Source organism: Pongo pygmaeus, chromosome 11, assembly GCF_028885625.2.
Source record: "Pongo pygmaeus isolate AG05252 chromosome 11, NHGRI_mPonPyg2-v2.0_pri, whole genome shotgun sequence".
NCBI lineage: Eukaryota > Metazoa > Chordata > Mammalia > Primates > Hominidae > Pongo > Pongo pygmaeus.
The window spans coordinates 86,646,982-86,672,999 of record NC_072384.2 but is presented as its reverse complement, the minus strand read 5'-3'; the positions used below and the strand labels follow the sequence as shown (position 1 = coordinate 86,672,999).

Genomic DNA, 26,018 nt, shown 5'->3' with positions numbered 1-26,018 from the left:
TGCTTCCTTCATTCTTTTTCTTCTTATAATTGGGTAATTTCAACTTACCTGTCTTCAAGTTCGCTCACACAACTAGCCTATCACCAGCTGCACAGACTGGTGTGGCTTCCTGTGGGTTTCTAGGAAGGCTCCCCCTGGGTCACTGAGTAGTTCTCTGGACAGGCAGTGTTGTCCCCAGCCCACAGATGAGAGAGACTTAAACAGTTGCAGGGCTGCTTCAGGTTCTACAGCTGAGACTAAGGTTGACAGCCCTGCCTCCAGGAACTCAGACAAGCATGTGTCCCACTGGGGACCTCATGGGGCAGGACTGCTTGCAGTCTGCAGCTGACAGAGCTGAAGACAAGTGTCTTAGCCATTTCAGGGTCCACAGGAAGAAACAAAGTCAGCAGGCCTGTCACTCAAAGCATAAATGGTGTGACTCTACCTCGGTTCATTGGTGGGTGATTGTGGTAGCAGGATCAAGGCCAAACATGGCTGCAACTGAGTCCTCAGGATGACAGGGCCATTTCCAGGTCTGGAACTGGGATCATAGCCTGTGAGCTTTCTATGTGGGCACAGTTCTACCCTCTAGAATGGCCTTACTAGGTCTTGAGCTCCAGCAGGTTTTCACAAACTCCTATTTGAATTCCAGAGCTCCCACAAAGGCACTTTTGCCTTTGTTGCTTGAGAGGATACAAGCAGGGGAGCTCCTATTTTACCATCCTGCTGATGTCACTCTCTCCCCTTCTCAAAACACTTCTAATTATTCCATTGAACAAAATCCATCATCATTCATCTGATTCATAACTCCATTAATCAATATTTATTGAGTACATACTACTGTTAAGAATTGGAGGAATTGTAAAGCATGGTTTCTGTCCATAAGGATCTTATGGTCTAAGAAGACAAACATAAGATATCAACATAACAATTTTGTACATGCAATCAGGCAGTATTTTCTTTAGAAGTGAAACGAGCTCATCTTGGGGCAGATGGAATTTTCAAAATTTCCTGATTCAGATTAATTTCTTACTAAGGCTAATTTTAATAGTATCAAATCTCATCTTGACTTAAAAAAAAAAAAGGCAGGAAAGACAGGTCCCAATTTCAAGAAGAGTAAGTACAAATTCTCTTATCACTGATTCATTACAGCTTGCTCTTATGTCTCATTGTGAAAAAAGAAAATAATAGAACAGTAGCAAGCATTACTTTTTGAGAAACCAGAGTTTCAGAAAACAGGTGTGTATTAAAGATTGTTAGCATGAAACTCACTTTCGAGATTCTTTTCTTGTCATTTTATTTAAACATTAAGGAAAAAGACTTATTCAGAGAAATAATTTTTCCCTTCCTTTTATAAGTATAAGCACCCCTTAGAAATAATTGGTAAACTCCTTAATTATAGATCTTGTCTACTTGTCATTAACATCCTCTTCAATGGTCAATATTCACATCAATAGTGGTTTGTTAAATAATCCAAGGAATAATGACAAGCAACTCTTTTAAAAATCAGAAATACTAAATTTTTAAAAGTAACAATGAGAAAATATCTGCAAAAGTATGTTAATAATTATCCTTTTTTGTATTTTATGGACACAAACCTTTCAGAAATTATCTAAATCAGAAATCAGGGTTTTGAAATAGTCTTTATTATAAAATTTTGGATACTGATAAGCTAATTTTTTAAGCTGAATTTTTTAAAAGTATTTTTCTATGAAAAAAGAATCTACATTATTGGATTGAAATATGGAAATATGTAAAATAATTCTGAGATATTTACTCTACATTGCTTAATAGCCACTATTACCCTTTCCGTATAGTATTTAGAAAAGGTTTCTAGCTAAGCTGTTCAAGTGTAATAAGTCCAGAGACTCTTGGGAATGTAATTATCTTATTTGTTTTGAATCAGACTGTCTGCAGTTAGTCTAGTGTTTTAATAAGGTCTACAAGGATTAGAACTAGTCAACATATGAATTATGAAAACCCCAGTCAACCTGAAGAACAGAAAAAAAATCGACTCATGGGAAAATTGTGGTACTCTTGCAAGACTGTGGAATACCATTCAGAACCATAGCAGGGGTAGGCTTGAAAACCAGGAAATAATCCAGTCTATCATTGTTGGACAACTGGGTTCGTTCCAAGTCTTTGCTATTGTGAATAGTGCCACAATAAACATACGTGTGCATATGTCTTTATAGCAGCATGATTTATAGTCCTTTGGGTATATACCCAGTAATAGGATGGCTGGGTCAAATGGTATTTCTAGTTCTAGATCCCTGAGGAATCACCACACTAACTTCCACAATGGTTGAACTAGTTTACAGTGGCACATATACACCATGGAATACTATGCAGCCATAAAAAATGATGAGTTCATGTCCTTTGTAGGGACATGGATGAAATTGGAAATCATCATTCTCAGTAAACTATCACAAGGACAAAAAACCAAACACCGCATGTTCTCACTCATAGGTGGGAATTGAACAATGAGAACACATGGACACAGGAAGGGGAACATCACACTCTGGGGACTGTTGTGGCGGGGGTGGGGGGGGAGGCGGGAGGGATAGCATTAGGAGATATACCTAATGCTAAATGACGAGTTAATGGGTGCAGCACACCAGCATGGCACATGTATACATATGTAACTAACCTGCACATTGTGCACATGTACCCTAAAACTTAAAGTATAATAATAATAAAATAAAAAAAATAAATAAATAAAATTTAAAAAAAAGAAAACAAAACCAGGAAATAATAGGTTTCAACTAAGAAAGGTTTTGTTACCTAGGGGGATAAAATAGCCTATGCTTCTAAAGATGTGAATTTTATTTTTTAAAAATAATCTGTGGGTTTACATCATCATGTAAACTTTCCCAAAAGAAATAGGAAGCTATTCATCTACTATAGCTAACAAAGTGCAGGAACGTGTTATTGCAATATTTTAACAAACATCACAGGTAGTTTTAAAATGTAATCTTTAAGCTTAGCTATTTTGGAAAGAAAATAGTTATGTTTTTCTAAGACATGTACCATTATATACTTGATGAAAATGTTTTTCCATAATTTGTCATTGAGATTATTAGCTTTCAGCATTTAATATGGCAAATTGTGGTTGACTTCTAGACTATTTTCTTCTAGTCAAACTCTGAAGATGTTATGTTTTAAAAATCTTAATAGGCAGGAATCTACAGTCCCCAAATAAACTGAAGCTCAAAATGAAAGAATAAAGACAAGTCAAAGAAAGAATATTTATTTTGATGGAGCAAACAAATTCAAAACTAAGAAAATAAGGCAGTTTTCTCAGAAGAAATTAGCCCTCTAGTTGATTTAGAGAGAGCTTACCGATATAAGCTGTCTCACTGTGTATCCATCTATCAAGAAATCTACCTATAAAGAGAGGTCCACAAGGTGATTTCATGGGGTCTAGGTAAACAAACACTGTGGTGTAGTTTAAATATTTTTCCAACATTTACTTCAAGGAAAGGATCCCTGATTATCTGCCAGTTATTAAGTACCAAGAGGTGAATCACTTTTGATAAACTGATTAAAATGTCTCTTAATTACATCCAACTACTTGTCTTACAGTTCTTACATTTCAGTCTTCCCATATTAGTTTCTCTTCTGAGATGAGAATGTGATGATCAGTTCATGACCATCATGTTTGCCAGCTGTTTCTGATTTGTGAATAGTTTTGTTACAAACCAGTACCATGTGAGTTAGGGTCCCCTATGGCTCCTCCAGGGGCTATATCATTTCTGGTAAGACTAAGACTCTCTTGGATGGAGACCAGGCTCCCTAACAAAGGTAGCCATAGCTTGGCTGGCACATGCAGGGATCCAAGTGAAAGTATTTATCATAAAGCCAGTGTTGGGAATTACAATGTCTACTGGTGAGTGGATTCAGAGTCCAATTCCTATTAGAACTGACCAAAGCTATTTTTAGTACCTTATTAATTTATAAAAGTTACAGGAAATGTCTAAAAACATGGCAGTCAAGATAATTCTACAAAGTATTCTAAAGTCCCCTAATACAAACTGCATGAACTTAAGTATTGTTAAATTGATTAAGCAGAAAGGTTCTTGAAGAGCTAACTCTTTTTAAGTATAAACAGCCTTTGTGTTATCATTTAGACTCAGGTTTAGAGTTCAAAGAATATTTTAAAAGGGGGTTGAAGGTTTACTGTATTATTTTCTCACTTAGGTGTTTTGGGATTTGTAATTTATTTTAGATTCGATCAGATTGTCTTAAGTCTCCTCAGTGGATGGAAAACAATTTGTCTACACTCAGCTCTAATAGTAAAAATGGGAACTTTGGAGACATGAAATATAAAGAAATACCAAGTTCATTATATAAACAAAAGGGTTTATTTTACTGTAGAATAAATAAAAAGTAATAATTGAATATTTACTAGATTAAATGGCAATGTAGGGAGGAATGTTTTCTAGTTCACCAAAAATTGAACAACGCACCAAGTACATTTTAGATTTATTTTATTATTTTTAATGAACTATGTTTAACATTTTACAAATCTTCAGGTTGTTAGTTTTCAGCAGTAAATATAGTAGTAACAGCAATAAATACACCGAAATATGAGATTTCTCTGAAAGAATACAAAAAATAGAAACACCTGGAAACAAGAAGGCAAAATGTCAATTCTAGATCTGAAATAGAAATTAATACAGCTGAATTCCTTTACAGTGCTGGTACATGGGAAAATGAGAAACTCATGCGCCTTATAAATGAATGTGTGACTTCGAGCTTCACCTTTCTGGGAAGTTTTGAGGGACATCATTTGACCCACAGATCTCTAAAACCCTATAATACGTATTGATACCAGAGGATTCAAACACATAGTGGTCTAAAAATGATTGCCAAAGCAAAGAAGTGCTTTCATTCCTCAACATTTGTGATCTTTGTGGTATATTATGTATTATAAAAGGGCATAATCCCTATACAACTGCATAAAGTCATAAAAATTGATCTATAAAGTCTCAAGATCATAATATGTATTCAAAAATACATATAGCTGTGCTTTAGTAAATGAATCCATCAGTTAGTTGAGAGATAGTTTTGCCTTTAATATATATCCAAAGTATATACAAAGGATCAACAAATGTTAACAATTTGTGACCAAAATCATCTAGGTTTATCTTTGAAAAAACCTTGGTTTTCAATTTAAAAATTTAAGAAAGTTGTGAATATTGTTTATTATCACTTGAGTTAAGAAAAAATGGATGGCTTCAGCTTTTTAACAGGAAATTTGTGAACTACTCACAAATGAGAAGTCACACTCTTTTGATCATTAGAAAAGATAAATTGCCTATAATTACCAATTGAGAACAGCATGTGCAGTGTAAAAAATAATAAGGTTTTATTCTGAAACCAAACAAGTAGTTCTAGAAAAGCCCTTGGGATACATCATCTCATTTCCCTTACACAAAAATGAATAAAATAAGTGGCATACCTGAATGGTATACCTTTACACCAATATGTGTATTTCATTACCAAGCTGAGATGAAACATTTTTATTTAAAGGTGGGAAAAATAAACACTTAAAATATAATGTTTTGCTATATAGTTTCTAACTTCATTCCCACATAAACAATTTATCAATATATACTATATTCAAAAAACAAGAAATACTACTCACATGCAATATTTATTGTTCCAACATGAAACACTAGGTCTATATTTTTAATAAAACTGCACATCTGTTTAATTTGGTTAACTGAAAGAAAATGCACACTTAAAAAAGATGTTATATCCTTCTAATAATGCAAGTCTATATCAAAGGCACTTCAGCAGAGCACTAACTTACTAACTTTAACCTTTTCCAAATCATTTTGAGTCATGCTGCTTTTGATGTATCTTTCTGTGTAAGACCAATAAGAAGCCTTCTCTAATTGTTATGAGCCTTATCACTATAAAAAAAAAAAAAAAAAAAAGGAAGCCTAGGTATTACCCAAAACATTTATTTCTTCTATGGATTGGGGTAATATATAGCAATATTTGCCTACGGTCTTTATGTTCTTTGGGTTAACACAGAACAGTAGGAACGTTATTTGACACGTTAGAAGTTGGAGGAAAAAATTGCACATCTAGCTATAATTTTACTGAAGCTAATGTGGCTATTTTGGTTCACTGAACTTGTTTACGTGGTTTGGGTTTCTATGTTGCTCCCATGTTGAATACTAGGGAATGAAAAATAAAGCAATTTAGGATTTTTACCCCCACAAGGGAAAGGTGCTTCAGACATTTGCCTTCAGGGAAATTTTAAGAAAAATGGGATCAGTTGATTTTAATGAATAATGAGCTTTTATTTTTAGGATGTATGAATGGTAAATCAGAGTTAATTAAAAAGTTGTTCACATTGAATGCTTGCTATGATGAAAAGAATACAGATATATTACTTACAAAACTGAAAAAAGAAGTTGCAAAGGCTGTAAGTGACTTAGGGAAAAACTTTTACTTTTCCCCTGAAATTGAAACTGTTTTCCTTAAACATCTTTTAAGAAAATCAGTATCTGGATATACAACTACTATCCTGAAGGTATTTTTCAGCCTCAGGAAAATGGCATTTCTTTTTCTTCTCATCAACATTTAAGAAAAATAAATCAATGTTTATTTTATCTCCACATATTTTATTTTAGTGCTCAAAAGAAACTTTCACATCATTGACTCTTTTTTTTAATTTCATAGCCTTTAAGTGACTGAGTTCAGGTTTTTAGAATAGAAGAAATATATTAAAACCAATTTAGCCTAAAAGTATCAGTGAACCTTAAACCAAAGTCATAGATTGTTTTTTTCAGATTTGTAAAAAGTTTTCCTTGACAGCTAAGCTTGCTTCATTGTTGAGGGGAAGAAAAAATACTTTTTAAATAAAAACTCAGTATTAGAGCATTAATTTCTCAAATTTCTAAATTACAAATTAACATCTTATTTTGTAAAGTTATATCCAAAAACAACCAAAGAGCTGGTGTCTCCCTCTCTAATGACCAAGTAGCTTCTTGCCCATCTTATATAAATGTAGGATTTACGTTTGGGATGAGAAAATACACATGCTCTTTAAAGACCAAACAACATTTTCTTTGTGGTAACTCCAGAGTAACATCAGTCCGAGTCATTTATCAAGTTATTTTTAAGTATAGGCAGAAGAAGACGTAATAGTAACATTTAAAATAATATGATGCCTGAAGTCAGTTTTGTTTCTAAATGTTCCATGGGGTAGTCACCATGGTAGAGGCAACATTTTTGGAGGCAACTTGAGGAGTATATATTTCACTGTTATTCTTAAGAGAGTCAAGGCCAAACTGGCTGGGTGAGCAACATTTTCAGATAACTAACATCTTGATGCTATTTTACATTTTGAAAACTTGGATACTGTAAATTCATCACCCAAAAATAAATGAATAGGCCAGAAAGAGCACTCCTTGGTATCTCTCTCTGATTACTGAATTACCATTTACTCTGCTTGAGACATGTCCAAGAACCATGAGATTGCTCAGTCTCATTTTCTTAAGTTCATACTGCAATTTACAACAAGAAGCAAGAATAAACAGCACGAGACAGCAGACACACAATCCCCGTTGGAGTTAATTTATGGGAATCAGTGGGCGTTCCTCTCGCTTCTTCCAGATGTTAGTCTTGCTATCTCTTTTGGCTAGTGGTGGTCTGCCCCTTCTTTTAGTGGGGGATGTATTAGCTTCAAAATCTTCAACAGTGCTTTTCCTTCCTGGGGACTCTTCTCCAGGGTGCTCCATGATCACTCCACTCCCTCCATCTAGGATGTGCCTTAAAGCTGGGTCCTCAGGGGAACAGACGGTGGTTCCACTCTCACTGCTGCTTAGGTCTAAATCTTCTAAGTAAAGGATCTTGGGCTGATGCATGCTTTTGATGAATGTTTTCTCCCTCTCGAGCTTTCTACTTGAGTGAAGCTCATTCATGTCCACCCCAGAGTCCAGACTGGTGTCATTGCTCTGGGTTCTCTTGCCCTTTTTCAGGTCTATAAAGGAGTGCCTCACTTGTGCAACTGGCTTTCCATCAAGAGACACAAACCAGGCTCTGGGATGGGGAGAGGGCTTTCCTTTGGACAGCTCTAGGAGGGTCTGTTCTGAAATTCCTTGAAGTTCCGATGAAAATGGAGTCATTACAACAGCCTCATTTAGTGTTCCAGGAACAGAGACGGATTCCAGTAAGCTGCTTGAGTATCGGCTCCAATCTGAAGCCTGGGATGGCAGGCTCTGTTGACCTTCAAGTATGATATCCTCCTCCCTGGCATCTGGGGGCTGTGCATGAGAATGAATTGGCATTTTGGGCAAGGTCTGCGTAAAGTTCTCTCGATTTACTGGTTCCATCAATTGGCCATAGACTAACTGTCCCTTTCTTGGCAAAGTAGCTGACTTAGCAGTATGTAGTTGTTCCGGTGTGGAGAAAAGGTCAGATGTTTGAAGGATGGCAATGGGTTGGCTGTAAATATGCATAAGCTGTTCAGGAATATGGGAACGCCCATACGCCTCCTCATTACCTGTGAGATACCTCTTTTCATCTTGAGCATCACTTAGAGATGAAGATAGATTGTTGTTAATATGTTTAGGTTGTTTGGACCCTACATTGGGCTCCAAAGACTGTGTTGGGTTTCTTGAGTAATTATTTTGATTGACTGATAGAAATGAAACATCTTCATTGTAGATTTTAAAATCATCCCGAGTTTTTACCATGGAAACTCTTTCTTCTGTTTCTGCCTTTGATGGTTCCTTTTTCTGAGGACTATATGAGGAGTTTTTGGCATTGAATAACTGCGACTTGTCCTCAGCTTTTAATGCAACTTTAACTGTACTGATATGATTTATGTGTGTTGTTGAAGTTGTCTGGTCTCTCTTGAGGACCTCAAGTTTAGTGGTATTTCTTTCTCTTTTCTGTGGAGTACCACACTTATCCCTAGAGTAGAAGAGAAGGCAAAAAATATTTAAAAGTTATGACACAAATGGTTCATTTTTAAAAAATCACTCCACAATCTACATATCATACATGCAATGCTATTGTGAGATATGTAGATTAAAAATAAAAAAGGATATATTGTAAGATTAAATTCATTTCTACAAATAAACTTTTCAATGTACAGAATATACTGAAATGATACCATAACTTGATAGTTTTCTGTGTTTATGGCCATTTTCTTACCTGCAATAACAAAGTAGTACAGCAAAAAATCCAATGACAATGACTATTGTTCCTCCTAATATGGCTGTAAGAAACACTGTGTGGTAGGCAGTTATGTCCTTGGAATCTTCATTTATACCTGAACCTACATGGTTCAATATAAACAAAGAGAAAATGTTATTTTAGATCAAATTCTCAACTATGTCACAACCTGGGTGAGGCAAATTGAATAAGTGTACACACTTTTATTTGTTTGCTCCCCTCCCATGACAGATTTCCCTGTGGGTGAAATAAACCTTCCCTATCCTTTGGCTTAATTGACTGACTCACTTTAACCAATGAAATGTGAGCATATTAAATGAGTTTGCATGGTGTGGCTCTGCCCTCTTGCTCAAGACTTCTAATATGTGAATAGCATATCCCAGAGAGTTGTTATTCCTTCAACCTGGGGTCTAGAATGAGAATATCTGTTGAACTGAATGAAGCCAAGTCCAACAGTGCAGCAGACAACCTGAAACACTCATGAAATGTAAGTAGCAAATAAGCGTTTGATACTGTTAGCCACTGAGACAGCAGGGTTGTTTGTTACTGCAGCAATGGATATGACAGAAGATGCTGAGATGCTGCTATAGAAAGCTTAAAACATATGACATTGGCTTCTAGGCCAGGCATTGAGAAAACTGTTTCAAGAGGTGGTAAAACTGGTGACCCAAGTAACAAAAAAAAATTGGTAAAATAAACTGGGCGAAAATATTTTTAACTAATTTGAGCTTTGTGCAAAGAGATTTTAAGATAGAATGTTGATTATCAGCTGCATTTATTTTTTATCTAGATATTTAATCTTTAAATATTTTAAAGACAAATTCAAAAAAAGGATTTACCAAATTAAGCAGGGGTCTAAAGAAATAGAATCCAAAAATTCTAAGACTTGAAGGATTAAGAGTTGCAGCTCCTTCTACCTGGGCTCTAGAGTAAACTGAGCACAACTGACCCACTATCCTCCTGCTATGAGAACATACGTATACGAATGCCATTGTGATAAGCTTTACTGCAGTAAAAGCTGACTAGGATGATTTCAACATAAAAATGAATGCTACTGGTAAAAACACACATATAGACCAATGGAACAGAACAGAAAACCTATAAATAAATCCATACATCTATAGTGAATTCATTTTCAACAAAGGTGCCAAGAACATACACTTGGGAAAGGACAGTCTCTTCAATACATAGTGCTGGGAAAACTGGATATCCTTATGCAGAAGAATGAAACTACACTCTTATCTCTCACCATATACAAAAATCAAATCAAAATAGATTAAAGACTTAAATCTAAGACCTCAAACTATGAAATCACCGAAAGAAAACATTGAGGAAACTCTCCAATAAATCTTGGCAAAGATTTGAGTAATACCCTGCAAGCACAGGCAACCAAAGCAAAAATGGGATCACATCAAAAGCTTCTGTAGAGCAAAGCAAACAATCAACAAAGAGAAGAGACAACCCACAGAATGGGAGAAAATAATAACCAGAATAACCAGAATATATAAGGAACTCAAGAGGAAAAATTCTAATAATCCCATTAAAAAATGAGCAAAAGACTTGAATAGAACATTTCTCAAAAAAAGACAAACAAATGGCAAACAGGAATATGAAAAGAGGCTCAACATCTGATCAGAGAACTGCAAATCAAAACTACTATGAGATCATCTTATCCCAGTTCACATGACTTTTATCCAAAAGACAGTCAATAATGAATGCTGGTGAGGATGTAGAGAAAAGGGAAACCTCATACACTGTTGGTGAGAATGTAAATTGATATAGTCACTATGGAGAACAATTAGGATGTTCCTCAAAAAAACAGAGCTACCATATGACCCATCAACCCCACTGCTAGATATATACCCAAAAGAAAGGAACTCAGTTGCCGAGACCAGCTCGGTCGGGAAGACCCTAACCCAGCAGTGCTAGAGGAATATCAAAGAGATACCTGCATGCCCATGTTCATTGCAGCACGGTTCACAATAGCCAAGATTTGAAAGTGACCTAAGTGTCTATCAACAGATGAATGGATAAACAAAATGTGATATATATACATAATGGAGTACTATTCAACCATAAAAAAGGATGTGATCCTGTCATCTGCAACAACGTGAATGGGAGTTGAGGACATTGTGTTAAATGAAATAAGCCAGGCATAGAAAAACAGACTTTGCATGTTCTCATTCCTTTGTGGGAGCTAAACATTGAAACAGCTGGAAATTGAGGGTAGAATGATGGTTTACCAGAGGCTGGGAAGGGTAGTGTGGGATTGGGGGAGAGGAGTAGGGATGGTTAGTTAGAATGAATAAGATCTAGTATTTTCATAGTACAACAGAGTGAACACAGACAATGTACTAATTGTACATTTAAAAATAAAGAGTATAATTAAAACATTTATAATAAATAAATGCTTGAGGTAATACCCCATTCATGTTGATGTGATTATTATGCATGATTATTATGCACTGTATGCCTGTATCAAAATAGCTCATGTACCCATAAAGTTAAAAAATTTAAACACATGATAAAAATGAATGCTATTGGGCAGCTAATCTTGAGGTAATCTGTTTCAATATCACAAAGACTTCATTGTGCTCAAAAAGGTATATAATAAGTCTACTTATCAGTATCAATTACATTCTAATATGTATTCAGGGAGATAGGGTAAGAAGAGTGAGTGGTGGGGCAACTGGTTTCTGGTCATCTTTACCATGAGAAAACATCCAGCATGAGGCTCCCACCTGCACTGAGGACACTGAAGAAATTGAGGGACCACCACCTCTTTAATTTTATCTTTCAAATTTTGCACTAATTTGATAAAAAATTTGGAGAAACAGTATTGCAGTTATGCATGTAGACTTTAGAGCCAAAGTGTCTGAATTGGAACTCTCACCTCACCATTTATTTTTATGTAGTCTTGGGAAAGTTTCATTTCTTTTGTATCTAGTTCCCTTATCTGCAGAGCAGTAACAGTTATATCTAACCCATGTGAGCTGCTGAGGGTTAAATGAGTAAATACTTGTGAAACACTGAGACCATTGCTTGGCTCATGATAAGCACTCAGTTTTAGCTATACCACACTATTGTTGAATGAAGCTTTAAGATTATATTAAAATGGGCACTCTAATATTGGCCATGATTTCACAGATGGTGACTGTTCTATCTTATTTAATAGGCAAACAAGCACAGCACTGTACAATATGAAATTCTGTCAAACAAAAAAGAAATGAGAGTAACCTTCTGCTATCTGTAGATTTGTATGGAGGACTGGTTTGATTATAATTAGGCATAAATGAGTTTGCTTCCAGAATGGAGTAATGCTAACAATGTTCACTCCACAGGAATCCAACAAAACTCACATTTGGAAACAGGATGTTGACATATTGAGTTTGCCCCAAATCCTATATGTATGGCAGTAGCAAGAGAATGTATCTGTATCCGTGTGCATGTGTGTGCATGCATGTCTAGAAGGAGTTAGGTAGAAAAGCATTCCTTTCATTCAAGTATATTTAAAATGCACATTTAAAACACTTGTTTATTAAACTCTGTACTCAACCACCTACTCTCCTACAGCAATCTGAAAAATTAATCTCTTGCACTTAATATTTTTTCCAAGGAATTCTAGAATTCTATTTAAACTTTAAAAAACAAATTAACCATATTTATAACTAAAGCAGCTCTGCAAACACTAGCTGATCATAGGAACAATTTTGTTTTTATAGTAATACATCCTAAAATGTTTAGGGACATTAGGGATTGTGTCATAATCAACATATATATATATTTGGTCTCTGTCCCTAGTTACTGGCACAGAGCTTCTAAAACACTTGGAATTTCCTGAGCAACAGGGAGTCTAGGAGGGTCTTTTGTTCTGTTATGTGGTCTTTGACCCTGTTTCCTGACATAGAGCTCCTAAATCCCTTGGAATTTTCTGGGTGTTGGGAGTATCTTTTGTTCTAACTTGACTCTGGGCAGGCTCATGCTTGGGGGCTGGTGACCAACAAGCCATGCTTAGAAGCTTGTAGCTTTCAGCACCACCCGGAGATTAAGTTAATAATTGATCATGCCTGCACGAGGAAGCCTCCATCAACATTCCTCAAGTATAGGGTTTGTAAAGCCTCCAGGTTGACGAACACATCCATGGGCCAGAAGGGTGATATACCCCAACTATATGGGGGAAAAAGCTCCTGTACACAGGGCCTTTACAGACCTTGCCCTATGTACCTCTTCATCTGCTCTTTATCCGTATCCTTTATTACAAGCTGGTAAGTGTAAGTAAGTGTTCCCCTGATTTCTGTGAGCCATCATAGCAAATTATCAAACCTGAGGAGAGAATTGTGCAGACCCCCCATTTGAAGCCAAATCAGATGGTATGGGTAAACTGAGAACCTGCTGCTTGCAATGGACACCTGAAATGGGGGCAGTCCTATGAGATTAAACCCTTAACCTGAGGGGTCTGATGCTAACTGTAGGTAGATAATGTCAGGATTGAATTGAATTATAGGATATAATCAACGTCCACTGAAAACTGGAGAAGTGGTTGGTGTGTGGAAAGGCCACGTGGAGACATCTTGAGAAAGCGGCCATCTAGAAGCCAGGAAGAGGCCTTACCAACCCTGACAGCACCTTGACCTTGGACAGTAGCCTCCAGACTGTGAAAACATAAATTTCTGTTAATAGCCAGTTACTACTCTGCAGTTATTTTGTTATGGCCGCCTGAGCAGACTAACACAATATCCAACTCTCCCAATTTAAAAACAAGAAAACTAATGTTCAGTTGGGTAAGCACCTATTTCAAGCTCACTCAGTTAATTACAGACAAAGTAAGGGCTATCATCAAGTTATCCATAGTTCTAATGTAGTATTCCTTTGACTGATATGCTTGCAGAATAAATTCTTCAAAAGCATCACTAGAAGGTCTCTAATTCAAACTAAACAAGAATCCCATACTTTTATTTTAGTACTCATCCAAACAACATCTTTTCCAACAAATAATCTGGAACAGAACTTCCATGTGGTTTTAGAAATTAATTTTGGCTTTTGTAATTCATAAAGCTATCTTATATAATTCAGTTATTTTAGATATATTTTTAGTCTAAGTACATTTCTCTATAAAACTCAAATGCTCCTTAGGTTATTTTTATTAAAAACATAGTGAGTTGTATGAAATTAAATATTGTTTTTCATCAATATTTCATTATAGTTGCAAATATAGAATGGGATAAGGCCAGACAGCTGGCAAGATTGTATGATATTTTGCATCATGAAAAGCAAAAGTAACCACCCTCTGATTTCTGAATAAATAATCCTGTAAGCACTAAGTTCAAATAGAAATAAAAATAACATTTCTCTTGATCATATATGGCTAATTAGTCCCAGCTTCTTAAGAGGCTGAGGTGGGAGGATCCAGAGTTTGAGCCCAGCCTGAGCAGGCAACATAGCAAGACCCAATCAAAAAATAAAATTCAAACTTGCCAACACAGAATGAAAATAAAAATCAAACTGGATTTTAAAAACTAGAGAAAACCGATAGCCTTCAAAATAATAGACAGTCATAATAATGTTAGATGACAAAATGCTGCAGATAAACATATGTAAAATGTCATCCATGTTCTGGATCAGGGTAAGTACTAGGACTATTCCTAATTAGTATGAAATACCCAGGTAGCAACTACCCCTCAGCTGTGAGCCAAAACACTTGATAAACCAAAAGAATTATCTCTGAAAAATGACTGAAGATTATGATATACATGCATTCAACTTTTACTCTAAAATCTTCACTAAAATAACACTAAATGTTTTGCTTTGTTTTTATTCTGTAAAAACACAAACCTACAAGAATAAAGGAAAATAAGCTATCATAATTGACTCACCAAGGCCGGTGGTAGGGAAAGCCAAGAAGCAATTTGATTTATGCCAACGCATACTGAAAAGGCCCCGGAAGTGGTAGCAGGCTGACAGTGCAACCGGTCTAGACTACCGCAGGTTAGAGAATTTTTCTTTTTTCTAAATTTAATGGCTAAAATATGCAATGTTTGAATATTTTGAGGAATGTACACAACTTGAGATCAATGTAGGGTTTCCTGAGGTACAAATTATCTAGATAATTTGACAATATGTTAAATATAAGGAAATAAAATGCTCATTTTTCCTAGAATATGAACAGATCTTCCCTAGTGGACAATTCATGGTTTTGCTCCCCAGCCTCCAACTTCCTTCTGTTCAAAATGTCAGACCAATTTTCATTTAGTACAGGGGTGTCCAATCTTTTGGCTGCCTTGGGCTACACAAAAAATACATTGATAGCTCATGAGCTCAAAAAAAAATCATAAATAAACTCAATGTTTTTAGGAAATTTACAAATTTGTGTTGGGTCTCATTCAAAGCTGTCTTAGGTTGCATACAGCCTGTGGACTGGGGGTTGGACAAGCTTGATTTAATACATCCTCATTCTTTTCTTGAATGATAGTGTCTGCAGACTTCCAAGAGCCCTTCCTCTCCTCCTCAATCCCCACCAAGTAACATGTGTGCTCGAGACCCAAAAGTGGGCCAATAGGATGATCATTCTTCAGCTCTAGAATGATCAGGAACAGTATAAGGAAAATACTGGAAAGGGTTAGAGCCAGCCACCACACAGCAGCAACCTGGCAAAGGTAGTCAAGCAGGCCTGCTAACTAGGCCATCTGGCATGGCAAGGAGTCCTGCTTTTCAGCATCTGGTTCTTCAGCCTTGCCTAGGATCCTATGAACTCCCTACATCCTTCTAATATAGCATATTTTTAAATTAGTCAAAATCTTTTTCTGTTGCTTGCAACCAAAAGCTCTAACTGATTTGAGCAGAATTTATTCATAAAAAGAAGTAAACTAAGAAAATACTTGATTTGAACAAACTTCATTCTTCACAGATTCATCAGATATAACTATAAGAGACCTTAGAGTTCGTGGAGCTTAATCTTATACACATGAAAAAAAATATAAGCTGAGATGAAGTTCTTTTCCCATTTTCATATAGCTGGTAAGTGGCAGTGCTAAGAATAAAACTGAGGTCTGCTGCTATCCCTGTTCCAGCAAGACTATTTGGATTACATGTTTTAATTACTTTCATTTTTTACAATACCTCTAGTTCCTGGAAGTGGAGCTGCTATCCAGTAGCCCAAATGTGGTGCATCATATGTCCAGATTAAATGATTGTTATGTTCCTTGACCATTCCCCGACCATGATTTACCCAAGCACCTAAAAAGGTATGTAAAAAATACTAGTTACAGTTATATCTTAAGAACTGATGGTCATGCATAGAATACATTATGGGACTTTTTCAAAGATTATGAAAACTGTGGCAATATATAATCATAGGCTAATATATATCACATCATATTATAATATAGTATATACTGTAATAGAATAATTAGAATGATTTGTTGTGACCAAAAAACACTGTAAATAAACTAAGGATGGCCAGGTGCAGTGGCTCAAGCCGGTAATCCCAGCACTTTGGGAGGCCAAGGCAGGTGGATCACAAGATCAGGTGTTCAAGACCAGTCTGGCCAACATGGTGAAACCCCATCTCTATTAAAAACACAAAAATTATCAATTATGACACCTATTATTTTAATAGGTACTGAAATAAACTCACCTTAGAATCAGACCTTCAAATAAGTGGATCACAAAGCCTTAATCATGGAATTCATGAAAAACTTATCTATTAATTTTGTGAGTTTTAAAATTAAAAAGTACTAAATTTTCACATTTCTTGATATTAATACATGTTTTTGGCATACCAATTAAGAATTGTCATTCCAAAAAAGTTGTCATTTTATATTAAAACAAAATAGTTATTTTAAAAAAACACAAAAATTAGCCAGGCATGGTAGCACATGCCTGTAATCCCACATACTCAGGAGGCTGAGGCAGGAGAATCCCTTGAGCCTGGGAGGTGGAAGTTGCTGTGAGCTGAGAGTGTGCCACTGCACTCCAGCCTAGGTGACAGGGCAAGACTCTGTCTCAAAAAAAATAATAATAATAAAATAAACTAAGGACATAGACATACTTAGAAAAATCATGACTCTCCAGATTCTATTTAAACTGTGCATATTAAGATAGCTCTTATCTGATATTCTGATTAAATATACTGTTTTATGGTCTTAATTTTTTACTAAATATTGTTTCGGTCTAGTACTGTTGGTATTGTTCTTACAGAACTAGATCTTCTAAACTTTCAATAAATGTTACCTCATCCAGTAAAATTTGCTGTCAAAAGAAAAAATTCAGTAAAACCTGTACCTTTTATGAAGTTTTATTTATAAATAGCATAACAAAGCTATTTGAGTTTGGTGTATATTTGTATTATGGTTTATTGATTTATTATAGTGAATTATCTATAACATGTAAAAAAGATTAATCTATTGCTTTTAAATAGTCCACAAGTGTTATATCAGTGATAAATCAATTCAAAAAATGTTGTCACTGAAAGGTACATTAGAGATAAATGCCTTGGCCAGAAAGAACAATCAGCAACTAGGACTCAAACAGCAGATATTCTTTTTTTAAGTGCCTTAACATGATTTCCTCATTCAACAAATCAGGAAATTGAGGCCCAAATAAGTTAAATGACTTATTCCAAGTAGTACTGCTGGTAAACAGACTAGACTCCAAATCTTAGAGTTCTTAATCTAATGATTTCAGTAGCATACTATCGTGGTTATATAGTTTCCACTCTTTGTTTAAAACATAGATATATTAGTGCTTATATTCTCTATAGTGAAAACGTATGTGTTTTGGGGGACTTATTACCTACAGGAAATCCTGTTTTAAGTTTTGAGGATCTATTGTGCCCTATTCTCAGCCAACATGATCAGTTTAGGGTTCCATCCAGCTTCAACATGTGACCTGAAGTCTAAATAAATCTGTGCATTCAATTTGCAGGTCACAAAGACAGGTTCTAAGACGGGCATGCAAACTCCACTCTACAACTACAGTGAGTCCAAGGGCTTCTGCTATATATAGCTCCTAAGAAAATCTCTCTACTGGCCTTCAACCTGGCAAAGTATAACATTAGAGCACCTACAGCCTTCTTGTCAGTCTGAAGGGAAATCCTATCCTAGAAAGGTGCTAATACAGAGCAAACAGATGAGAGTGAAGGAGGAGAGACACCAAGCCCAAGCCCTGTGAAACTATCTAGAGTGTAGCATGACTCACCCAAGGAAGTCCTACCTCTAAACTTTTCAGTTGTGGGCTGATCATTTTCCTTTTCCTTTCTTTTTTTGGTAACTTACACTCCTACCTTATTTACATGGGAACTCATGAACAAAAACAAAGGGAAGCTGAGGATGAAAATATACATATATTTCCAGTTGCTATTTAGAAGGCGAAACCCAGAAAACAAAACTAGTATCTAAGGGGTTTCTTTGGAAAAACAATTACTTTTTCTATCTCTTAATAACATAATGTTATTTATTTTCATGAAACTAGCCCCAATTGCCTTAAACCACACTTTTAGATAGGTATTATGAGCTTATCAAAAGAAAAACAAACTTCTAAGAAGGGAGATAATTTTAAAAAATTATTTCTACCTCAAAATGGTGGTGTTACAAAAAGGTAAGGGAATGAATAAATAATGCTATTTTTTGACATGTGTATTCCCATCATTTCCCCAATGGTTGTATTATATTAATCAAAGTGAAGTCAATTTTGGTCCCTAACAAATACATTTGTGATGTTACTAAAAAACTAGAGCTGTATCAAGTTCTAAGATAAAACATCCAGCTAGTCAATTGACAAATATGTAAAATATTCAGAATATTTTAACCTAGCTCACATACCTGTGTTCATATCAAATGTCCAAGCAGGTATGCGATCCCCTGCACTTACATCATTCAGACGTAGAAGAGGAAGAGAAATCTGAATAGAGCCATTGACCTTTAGTTCTTTTCCTCCAGAATATATTTTCACACATATTGCAGCAAGAGGAGTCAATTCAATGTTTTCAAAACCTACAAAAGAAGACAGTTTATTAAAATCATATGTAAACAGAGGTGGTAGTTACCTAATTATTATAGGTCTAAAATAAATAGTTCCTCTATTTCACCAAGGGTTATCTATTTTAATATCAAATAGATACTGAATACACATTAAGGATTTTTTAAACGTAATTTTAAAATATTGTCTAAATATAGGCTATGGAAGGTGGGAATTGAACAATGAGAACACATGGACACAGGAAGGGGAACGTCACACTCTGGGGACTGTTGTGGGGTGGGGGGAGGGGGGAGGGATAGCATTAGGAGATATACCTAATGCTAAATGACGAGTTAATGGGTACAGCACACCAGCATGGCACATGTATACATATACATGTATACATATGTAACTAACCTGCACATTATGCACATGTACCCTAAAACTTAAAGTATAATAATAATAATAAAATAATATAATATATAGGCTATGCAATGTAACACTGACAAATCAATATGAGCCTAAGTTATCTAAGTCATCTGATGTAATGGGCACTAGAATCCAATTCAATATTTTTATAAATCTAAAAAGCAACAACCAAAAAAAACCCATCTCATTATAGTACCATACTCAATAAAGGCTCTATCATACACCATCAATGCAGACGTGGATTTGAAATATCTCGCCCTCTCTTTTCCAAGACCATCTGTTTCAACGAGTGCTAGAACCCACAGATCCAGCTGCACTTCTTACATAAAAAGCATTCAGATTAAAAGTACAATTTTTAATGGATAGGTTTGGCAATTAAACGTGAAACAAAATCACTGTAATATTACTTGATAAAAATTGTCTTAATATACTTGATTATTCATACAACTGAAAGAATATAAACTTAGATTTTAAACATAATACTAGACTTCAAAGCTTGAAAAGTAGGAGAAAGGGAGATAACAGAATTGGTTATATTGTTTGCCTAAGGTTTTAAAGATTTAATTATACAATTTACAGTATGCTTTCTTAAATATCAGGAACTATCTATAGATTTCTGTTACTCTGGGCGGAGAGAGGGAGCAGAAAGTGCCTTTCTTTTGCTTTTGAAATATTAGCAATGCCAAACAAAGTTATAATATATACCAGAATATTTATGAAGAATAAAAATATTATAGATGTTAAAATTACAGTATTCTACAAAGAGATGGAGAAAGTATACTTTTTATCTATTTGCTTTTGGTCTACACTTTTGAATCTTTGGCTTCAAAACTAGAATTCTGTTCATTCATTTAACAAATATTTACAAAGTCCCTACCAGCACCATGCACTCATATGGGCCCCAAAGACACAGTAAATATATAATTTCTGATATTGTCTGCAATACTTTTTTCATAATAATTCCTATCAAATATCCTTTTTCTCCCCCCATGTATTTACTCCTCATCAGTTTTTTCCCCCACCCAAATGTAAGTGCACGATAATCTAGAAAAGGAACATAATTAGGCAGTCAAGAAAGGCCTCCTCTCTGAGGAGGGCACATCTGAGCTGCAGCCAAATGGGAAGAACCTTCAAGAACTTTCCAGGCAGAATAAACAAGTCCAAAGCCTCCAAATTAGAAGGGATCTTGGCAGGTACAGGAAAGAAAGGTGGCCACAGGGCTAGAGGGCAGCAGGGGAGACAGGCAAGAGTGGAGGGCCTTGGCAGCCACAGAAAGAGTCCTCGTTATCGTGACTGCTTATCATCTGGAATGGCTTCAGCCGTCAAACAGGGCAAGTAGTGGCTTATTGAAAATTTTCAATTAAATATAAGAATTAACTGTACTAAATTACCTGAAAGACTAATATTAAATGAGCAAAGCAGTGCCATACATATTTTATAGGCTGGTATTGCTGGTAAGTCAACCACTGCAAGCACAAATCAAATGTTATATAAATTGTTAAGTAACTACATCAAATTACTCAGTAAAACCAGTTGGCTGGCTTTCTGAAGTGCCTGCTTCAACCTCACCCCTCAGCTCCGTGCAGTCAGTGGCTTTACAAACTATTGAAACTGACACACCAGCATTTAAGATAAAGTCAAGTCTGAGGAGAAAAGAATGGTGCAAGGAAAAAAACGACTGAAGAAAACAATGAGACGGAGAACAGAACTTTTATGAAAGCACATTTTTATCCTCACGGAACTCTAGAACTGTGTAATCTAACAGAGTGACCACTAGCTGCATGTGGCTATTTAAATTAAGTTCTCAGTGCACTGGTCATGTTTCAAGAGCACAACAGCCACATGCTGGACAGAGAAGAATATTTCCATTTGGCAGCACTGCTCTAGAACTTTTTAAACGATAGTAGCATTCTCAGGATAATCAAAACTTTTAATGAATACTCTCAAAAGCAGGTAATAGAGTGCTGGGGAACAGAGTTCATTCTGACCCTTTCCCACTGAATCTAGTGAGTCTTGTCCATGAACATCCTCCAGCGCCATGAGCTTCATTTGTGATAGTGCATACAGATACCATTCTAGTAAATGCTTTTATTTACAGCATCCTGTAGGTTACATCTGGAAAATCTTGGCAGATGTCTTAGTTTGGCTTCCTCAAGCAGCAGAAGCTGAGATAATAATCTGAGTGTAAATAGTTTATTTGGTAGGTAATCCCAGGAAGCACCTATCACTAACAGAAGCGTAATTCAGCAGGAAGGAAGGCAGCCAATACAGGATGTGTTAACAAGCAGGTTATCACTGTGGTAACTCCAGCTCAGTTCCACTGGGGACATACACTGGCTCAGAGTTGTCCTAGCCACACCAATTCTTGTCTGTCATTGGTTGACAGCTTGCCCCATGTGATGGCCAAGTCTGCTTCTTGGAACCAAGGAATGCCCTCAGAAAGTCACAGAGGTGTACAGTAGGAAAAGCAGGTTTGTAACAGAAGAATAAGTGTCATCTGGCTGGGGCACTGATAGCATCAACTCCAACAGGCAAAACAAAACAAAACTCTATCTAACCAAAATACTTATTTCCTGTTATCACTCATTGCTGCCTGTTCCTCAAATGAAATGAACAAAATATCTGAAAAAAAAAGAAACTACCAGAATTATAGACTGTTTGAGGTGATTTTAAAGAGTGGATTTTCAGTTAGGTTACAATGAGTGGTAAAAATGGTAGAACAGGCCTGGCGAGGTGGCTCATGCCTGTAATTCCAGCACCTTGGGAGGCTGAGGTGGGTGGATTGTTGAGCACAGGAGTTAAAGACCAGCCTACGCAACATGGCGAAACCCCATCCCTACAAAAAGTAAAAACAATTAGCTGGGTGTGGTGGTGCACGCCTGTAGTCCCAGCTACTTGGGAGGCTTAGGTAGGAAGATCACTCGAACCTGGGTGGTTAAGGCTGCAGTGAACCAAAATCATGCCACTGCACTCCAGCTTGGGAAACAGAGCAAGACCCTGTCTCAAAAGAAAAAAAGAAAGGTGGAACAAGTGTGGATGTACAGAGGGAAATGATGTTTTTAAAGGGTTTATTTATGAATGTATTTTTAAATGTAAAATTCCATTGTTCCACTAACTTTTATATTATGACAGCCTTATAGAAATATATGAGTGCTGTTGACTCTGGAATACATATATTTTCAATATTTATATTTTACACAGAGAATAGCAAATATTTACAATAGCTTACTCCAATCTATAAACTTTTTTCTATCTCAATTATTGATGCTTCTCATCAGTTGGATAAAAATGAATACATCAAATTATGAAAAAAATACAAACTGAATTTTAATTTTTAAATGTATTAAATTTTCAAAGCTATACAATAATCATAACTATTTTCTATACCTTACCTGCTTTGGATCAAATAAAATTTAATAAATTTAAAAGAAATCAAAATTTCCATGCATTTGAAATAATGTATGTTGAATTTTTCCTTCATTGAATAATATATATTTCATTAAAGGGAATTTTTTATTATATACATTTTAATAACTAGATTTATGTCTCAAATGATGTGTATTATCCATAGCTTATATATTATAAGCTATTATAAATAGCTAAATATTTGATGAAAGATTTGTGTACTAATGTTTCTTATAACTATATTATGCAAAAAGTAGATAATACCTGGTTTATTGAGAGTAATTCCAGTTGTATGCAGAAAATTGTCCACTTTCAAAAACTGTTGTAGAACTGTAAGATAGCCGGTAACGTTGCTAATATGATGGTTGTCGGGAAGTTTAATTAAGGCTTTTGAAAACTGAACACTTGGTTGAGATTTGGCATCTGAAAAAAAGGAAACCTCATTAACAAAGAGATAAAGGCATGTTAAGCATAGCAGCATTGGTTAGGACGTTTTACTTTAAAAGAAGCAATTATAATTATTGCTAAACATCATTAGCATCTTCTTATGTAATTATTTTGAATGCAGAACTAAGAAATTTTCCTTTCTTTAGATGACACAAGGCACCTTTGTACTGATTGATTCTGCTGCCCAGAATTTCCTCACCCTTTTCTTTCCACTCTGGGGAACCCCACACTGACCATTTCTAGCCCATGTGTTTCATTTGGGGTCTCATTTCTGTAACAGTAGTGGAGTTGATGGTGCATGCCAGAATGGGCTGAAACCAATTAAAAGCATCTCATTCTCTTGGCCACAGTGATTTGTTCAATGATGGGCCCTGTCCCAAGCACAGTTAATGAGATGTAATGTGTGTTTTGCTTGGACCGGATTTTATGTGAGCAGGTATACATCCAGGAGTTGTAACAGCCATCTTGCAATCAAAAATGAAAGCTTGTTTAAAAATCAAGGCAGCATTCAAAAAGTGGAGAGTTGAGTAATTGAGAACCAGTTTTCAATTATTTCTACTGAAGTCCTGATCGAGCCATGTCTAAAGTTCGTCCTATTCCTACACTTAACATCTATAAGAGAAATAAATAAATGCTTCTTTTGGGCTTAAGCTAGATTAGGACTGGGTTTTCAGTAACTTGCAACAGAAAGTCTCTGATGATATTCAGTCACATACTTAAGTGGGTAAGTTTCTCTATCAGTTAACTAACCATGCATTAAAAGCCTTTCAAATGCCAGGTACTCAATTTATAAATATCTCAGTAACTGAATTTTTCCTAAGTATAAATATCTCAGTATCTTCTAACATTATTTATCAAGTGAGAATTCAGTGACAATATTGATATTTCTGTAATCAACAGATTTTGAATTTAATAATTCAAAGATCAGCTCTTACACCTGAAAATTATCAAAAACATCAGCTTTTGCTTTGAACTTCAGCAAGGTCACTGATGAAGACGGAAGCAATCAATTAAATTATTAGAATAGAAAAGACATCAGTTTTTAAAGAGCTACATGACAATAAATGATAAATGAAACAATGTAAGACTTCTCAGTTTATAGTTTTTGTGTGTGTGAAGCTAGAAAAATAATACCTGGAAAACAGTTAAGAAAAGTAACATAATTACATGCTGTTTGGTTGTTGAGGATACAATCTAAAGACTTCTGATCATTCACAGGTACTACCTACGACTTGCTCTTTTAAAATATGTGGCTTAATTATTTTGAAGACCACATTTCTTACAACTGAATACATGCACACTAAGCAAAATGTCTAGCTGAGCTTCTGTAAGGTTTTGTACATTCCTAAATTTTCTAGTTTCTCCTTTTGCCATAAATACATAAACACACACGCTTAATTTTCACTGTACAAACCTAATGAAACACGTTATGGAAGTTCAGCAGTAAGGATATGTCTTTTTTACAGAAAGATTTAACATCATTATGAAACAGTCATACTTTCCTGCCTGGCCTTACAAATGGGTCACCTTTTAGGAAAATGAGACAGTAAAAGGAAGTGACCTGAGAATTCAAGAGGACTCACAGTGTTCTCATGGAAACCTGCCAAGGCATGGCCAGTACTTTCCAGACAAATGAGTGCTTACCATTGCTTGGTACAGTGGTAAAGGATTGGTACGGGACATGGTCACACAGATCCATTTCATGTATTCCAGCAGAAACTATGATTTCTAATGGGGTTTGAAGATGCCAGTAAGGGGTAGAGATGCATCAAAACAAACACTGAAGAGGGACTGTGAAGAAGCTAATTTCATTAAGGCCCCAACAGCATTAAACACAGCCTCTCTGTATACTTGTGATTCTTATTTACTTTCCATTCTTTCACACACAGCTCCACATCCACCATTCTGCCATACACAGCAAAAATCACTAGCTCAAAATTCCGGCAAGGCCAGGCATGGTAGCTCCCAGCACTTTGGGAGGCTGAGATGGGTGGATCACTTGAGGTCAGGAGTTTGAGACCAGCCTGGCCAACATGGTGAAACCCCGTCTCTACAAAAAATAAAAAATTAGCCAGGCGTGGTGGTACATGCCTATGGTCTCAGCTACTTGGGAGGCTGAGGTGGAAGGATCACTTGAGTCCAGGAGGTAGAAGTTGCAGCAGTGCACTCCAGCCCGGGTGACAGAGCCAGACACTGTCTCAAAAAAAAAAAAAAAAAAAAAAAAAATGCTGGTCAGGTGCAGTGGCTCATGCCTGTAATCCTAGCACTTTGGGAGGCTGAGGCAAGTGGATCACCAGAGGTCAGGAGTTCAAGACCACCCTGACCAATATGGAGAAACCCCATCTCTACTAAAAATACAAAATTAGCTGGGTGTGGTGGCACATGCCTGTAATCCCAGCTACTTGGGAGGCTGAGGTAAGAGAATCACTTGAACCTGGGAGGCAAAGGTTGCAGTGAGCTGAGATCGTGCCATTGTACTCCAGCCTGGGCAACAAGAGCGAAACTCCGTCTCAAAGAAAAAAAAAATCTGGCAAATGTCTTGGTATTTCAAATGTCTTGGTATTTCATAAGTAAGAGATTCTACAGCCTCACTCAGTAAGTTG

The 26,018-nt window shown here is 36.0% G+C and overlaps 1 protein-coding gene across 2 annotated transcripts in view; it reads right to left on the bottom strand.

Moving 5' to 3' along the window:
* Window positions 1-4,452: 4,452 nt before the first annotated feature.
* Window positions 4,453-26,018, bottom strand: part of FAM171B (family with sequence similarity 171 member B) — a 72,502-nt gene continuing 50,936 nt past the window's right edge. For both annotated transcript variants that reach the window (XM_063647675.1, XM_054477287.2), the window contains exons 4-8: window positions 23,233-23,391; window positions 18,999-19,169; window positions 16,297-16,413; window positions 9,160-9,283; window positions 4,453-8,916 (exon numbers count right to left, since the gene is read on the bottom strand). In XM_063647675.1, coding sequence (XP_063503745.1) covers window positions 7,572-8,916; window positions 9,160-9,283; window positions 16,297-16,413; window positions 18,999-19,169; window positions 23,233-23,391 — 1,916 coding nt within the window. In that variant the 3' untranslated portion in view covers window positions 4,453-7,571. The remainder of the gene's footprint in view (window positions 8,917-9,159; window positions 9,284-16,296; window positions 16,414-18,998; window positions 19,170-23,232; window positions 23,392-26,018) is intronic.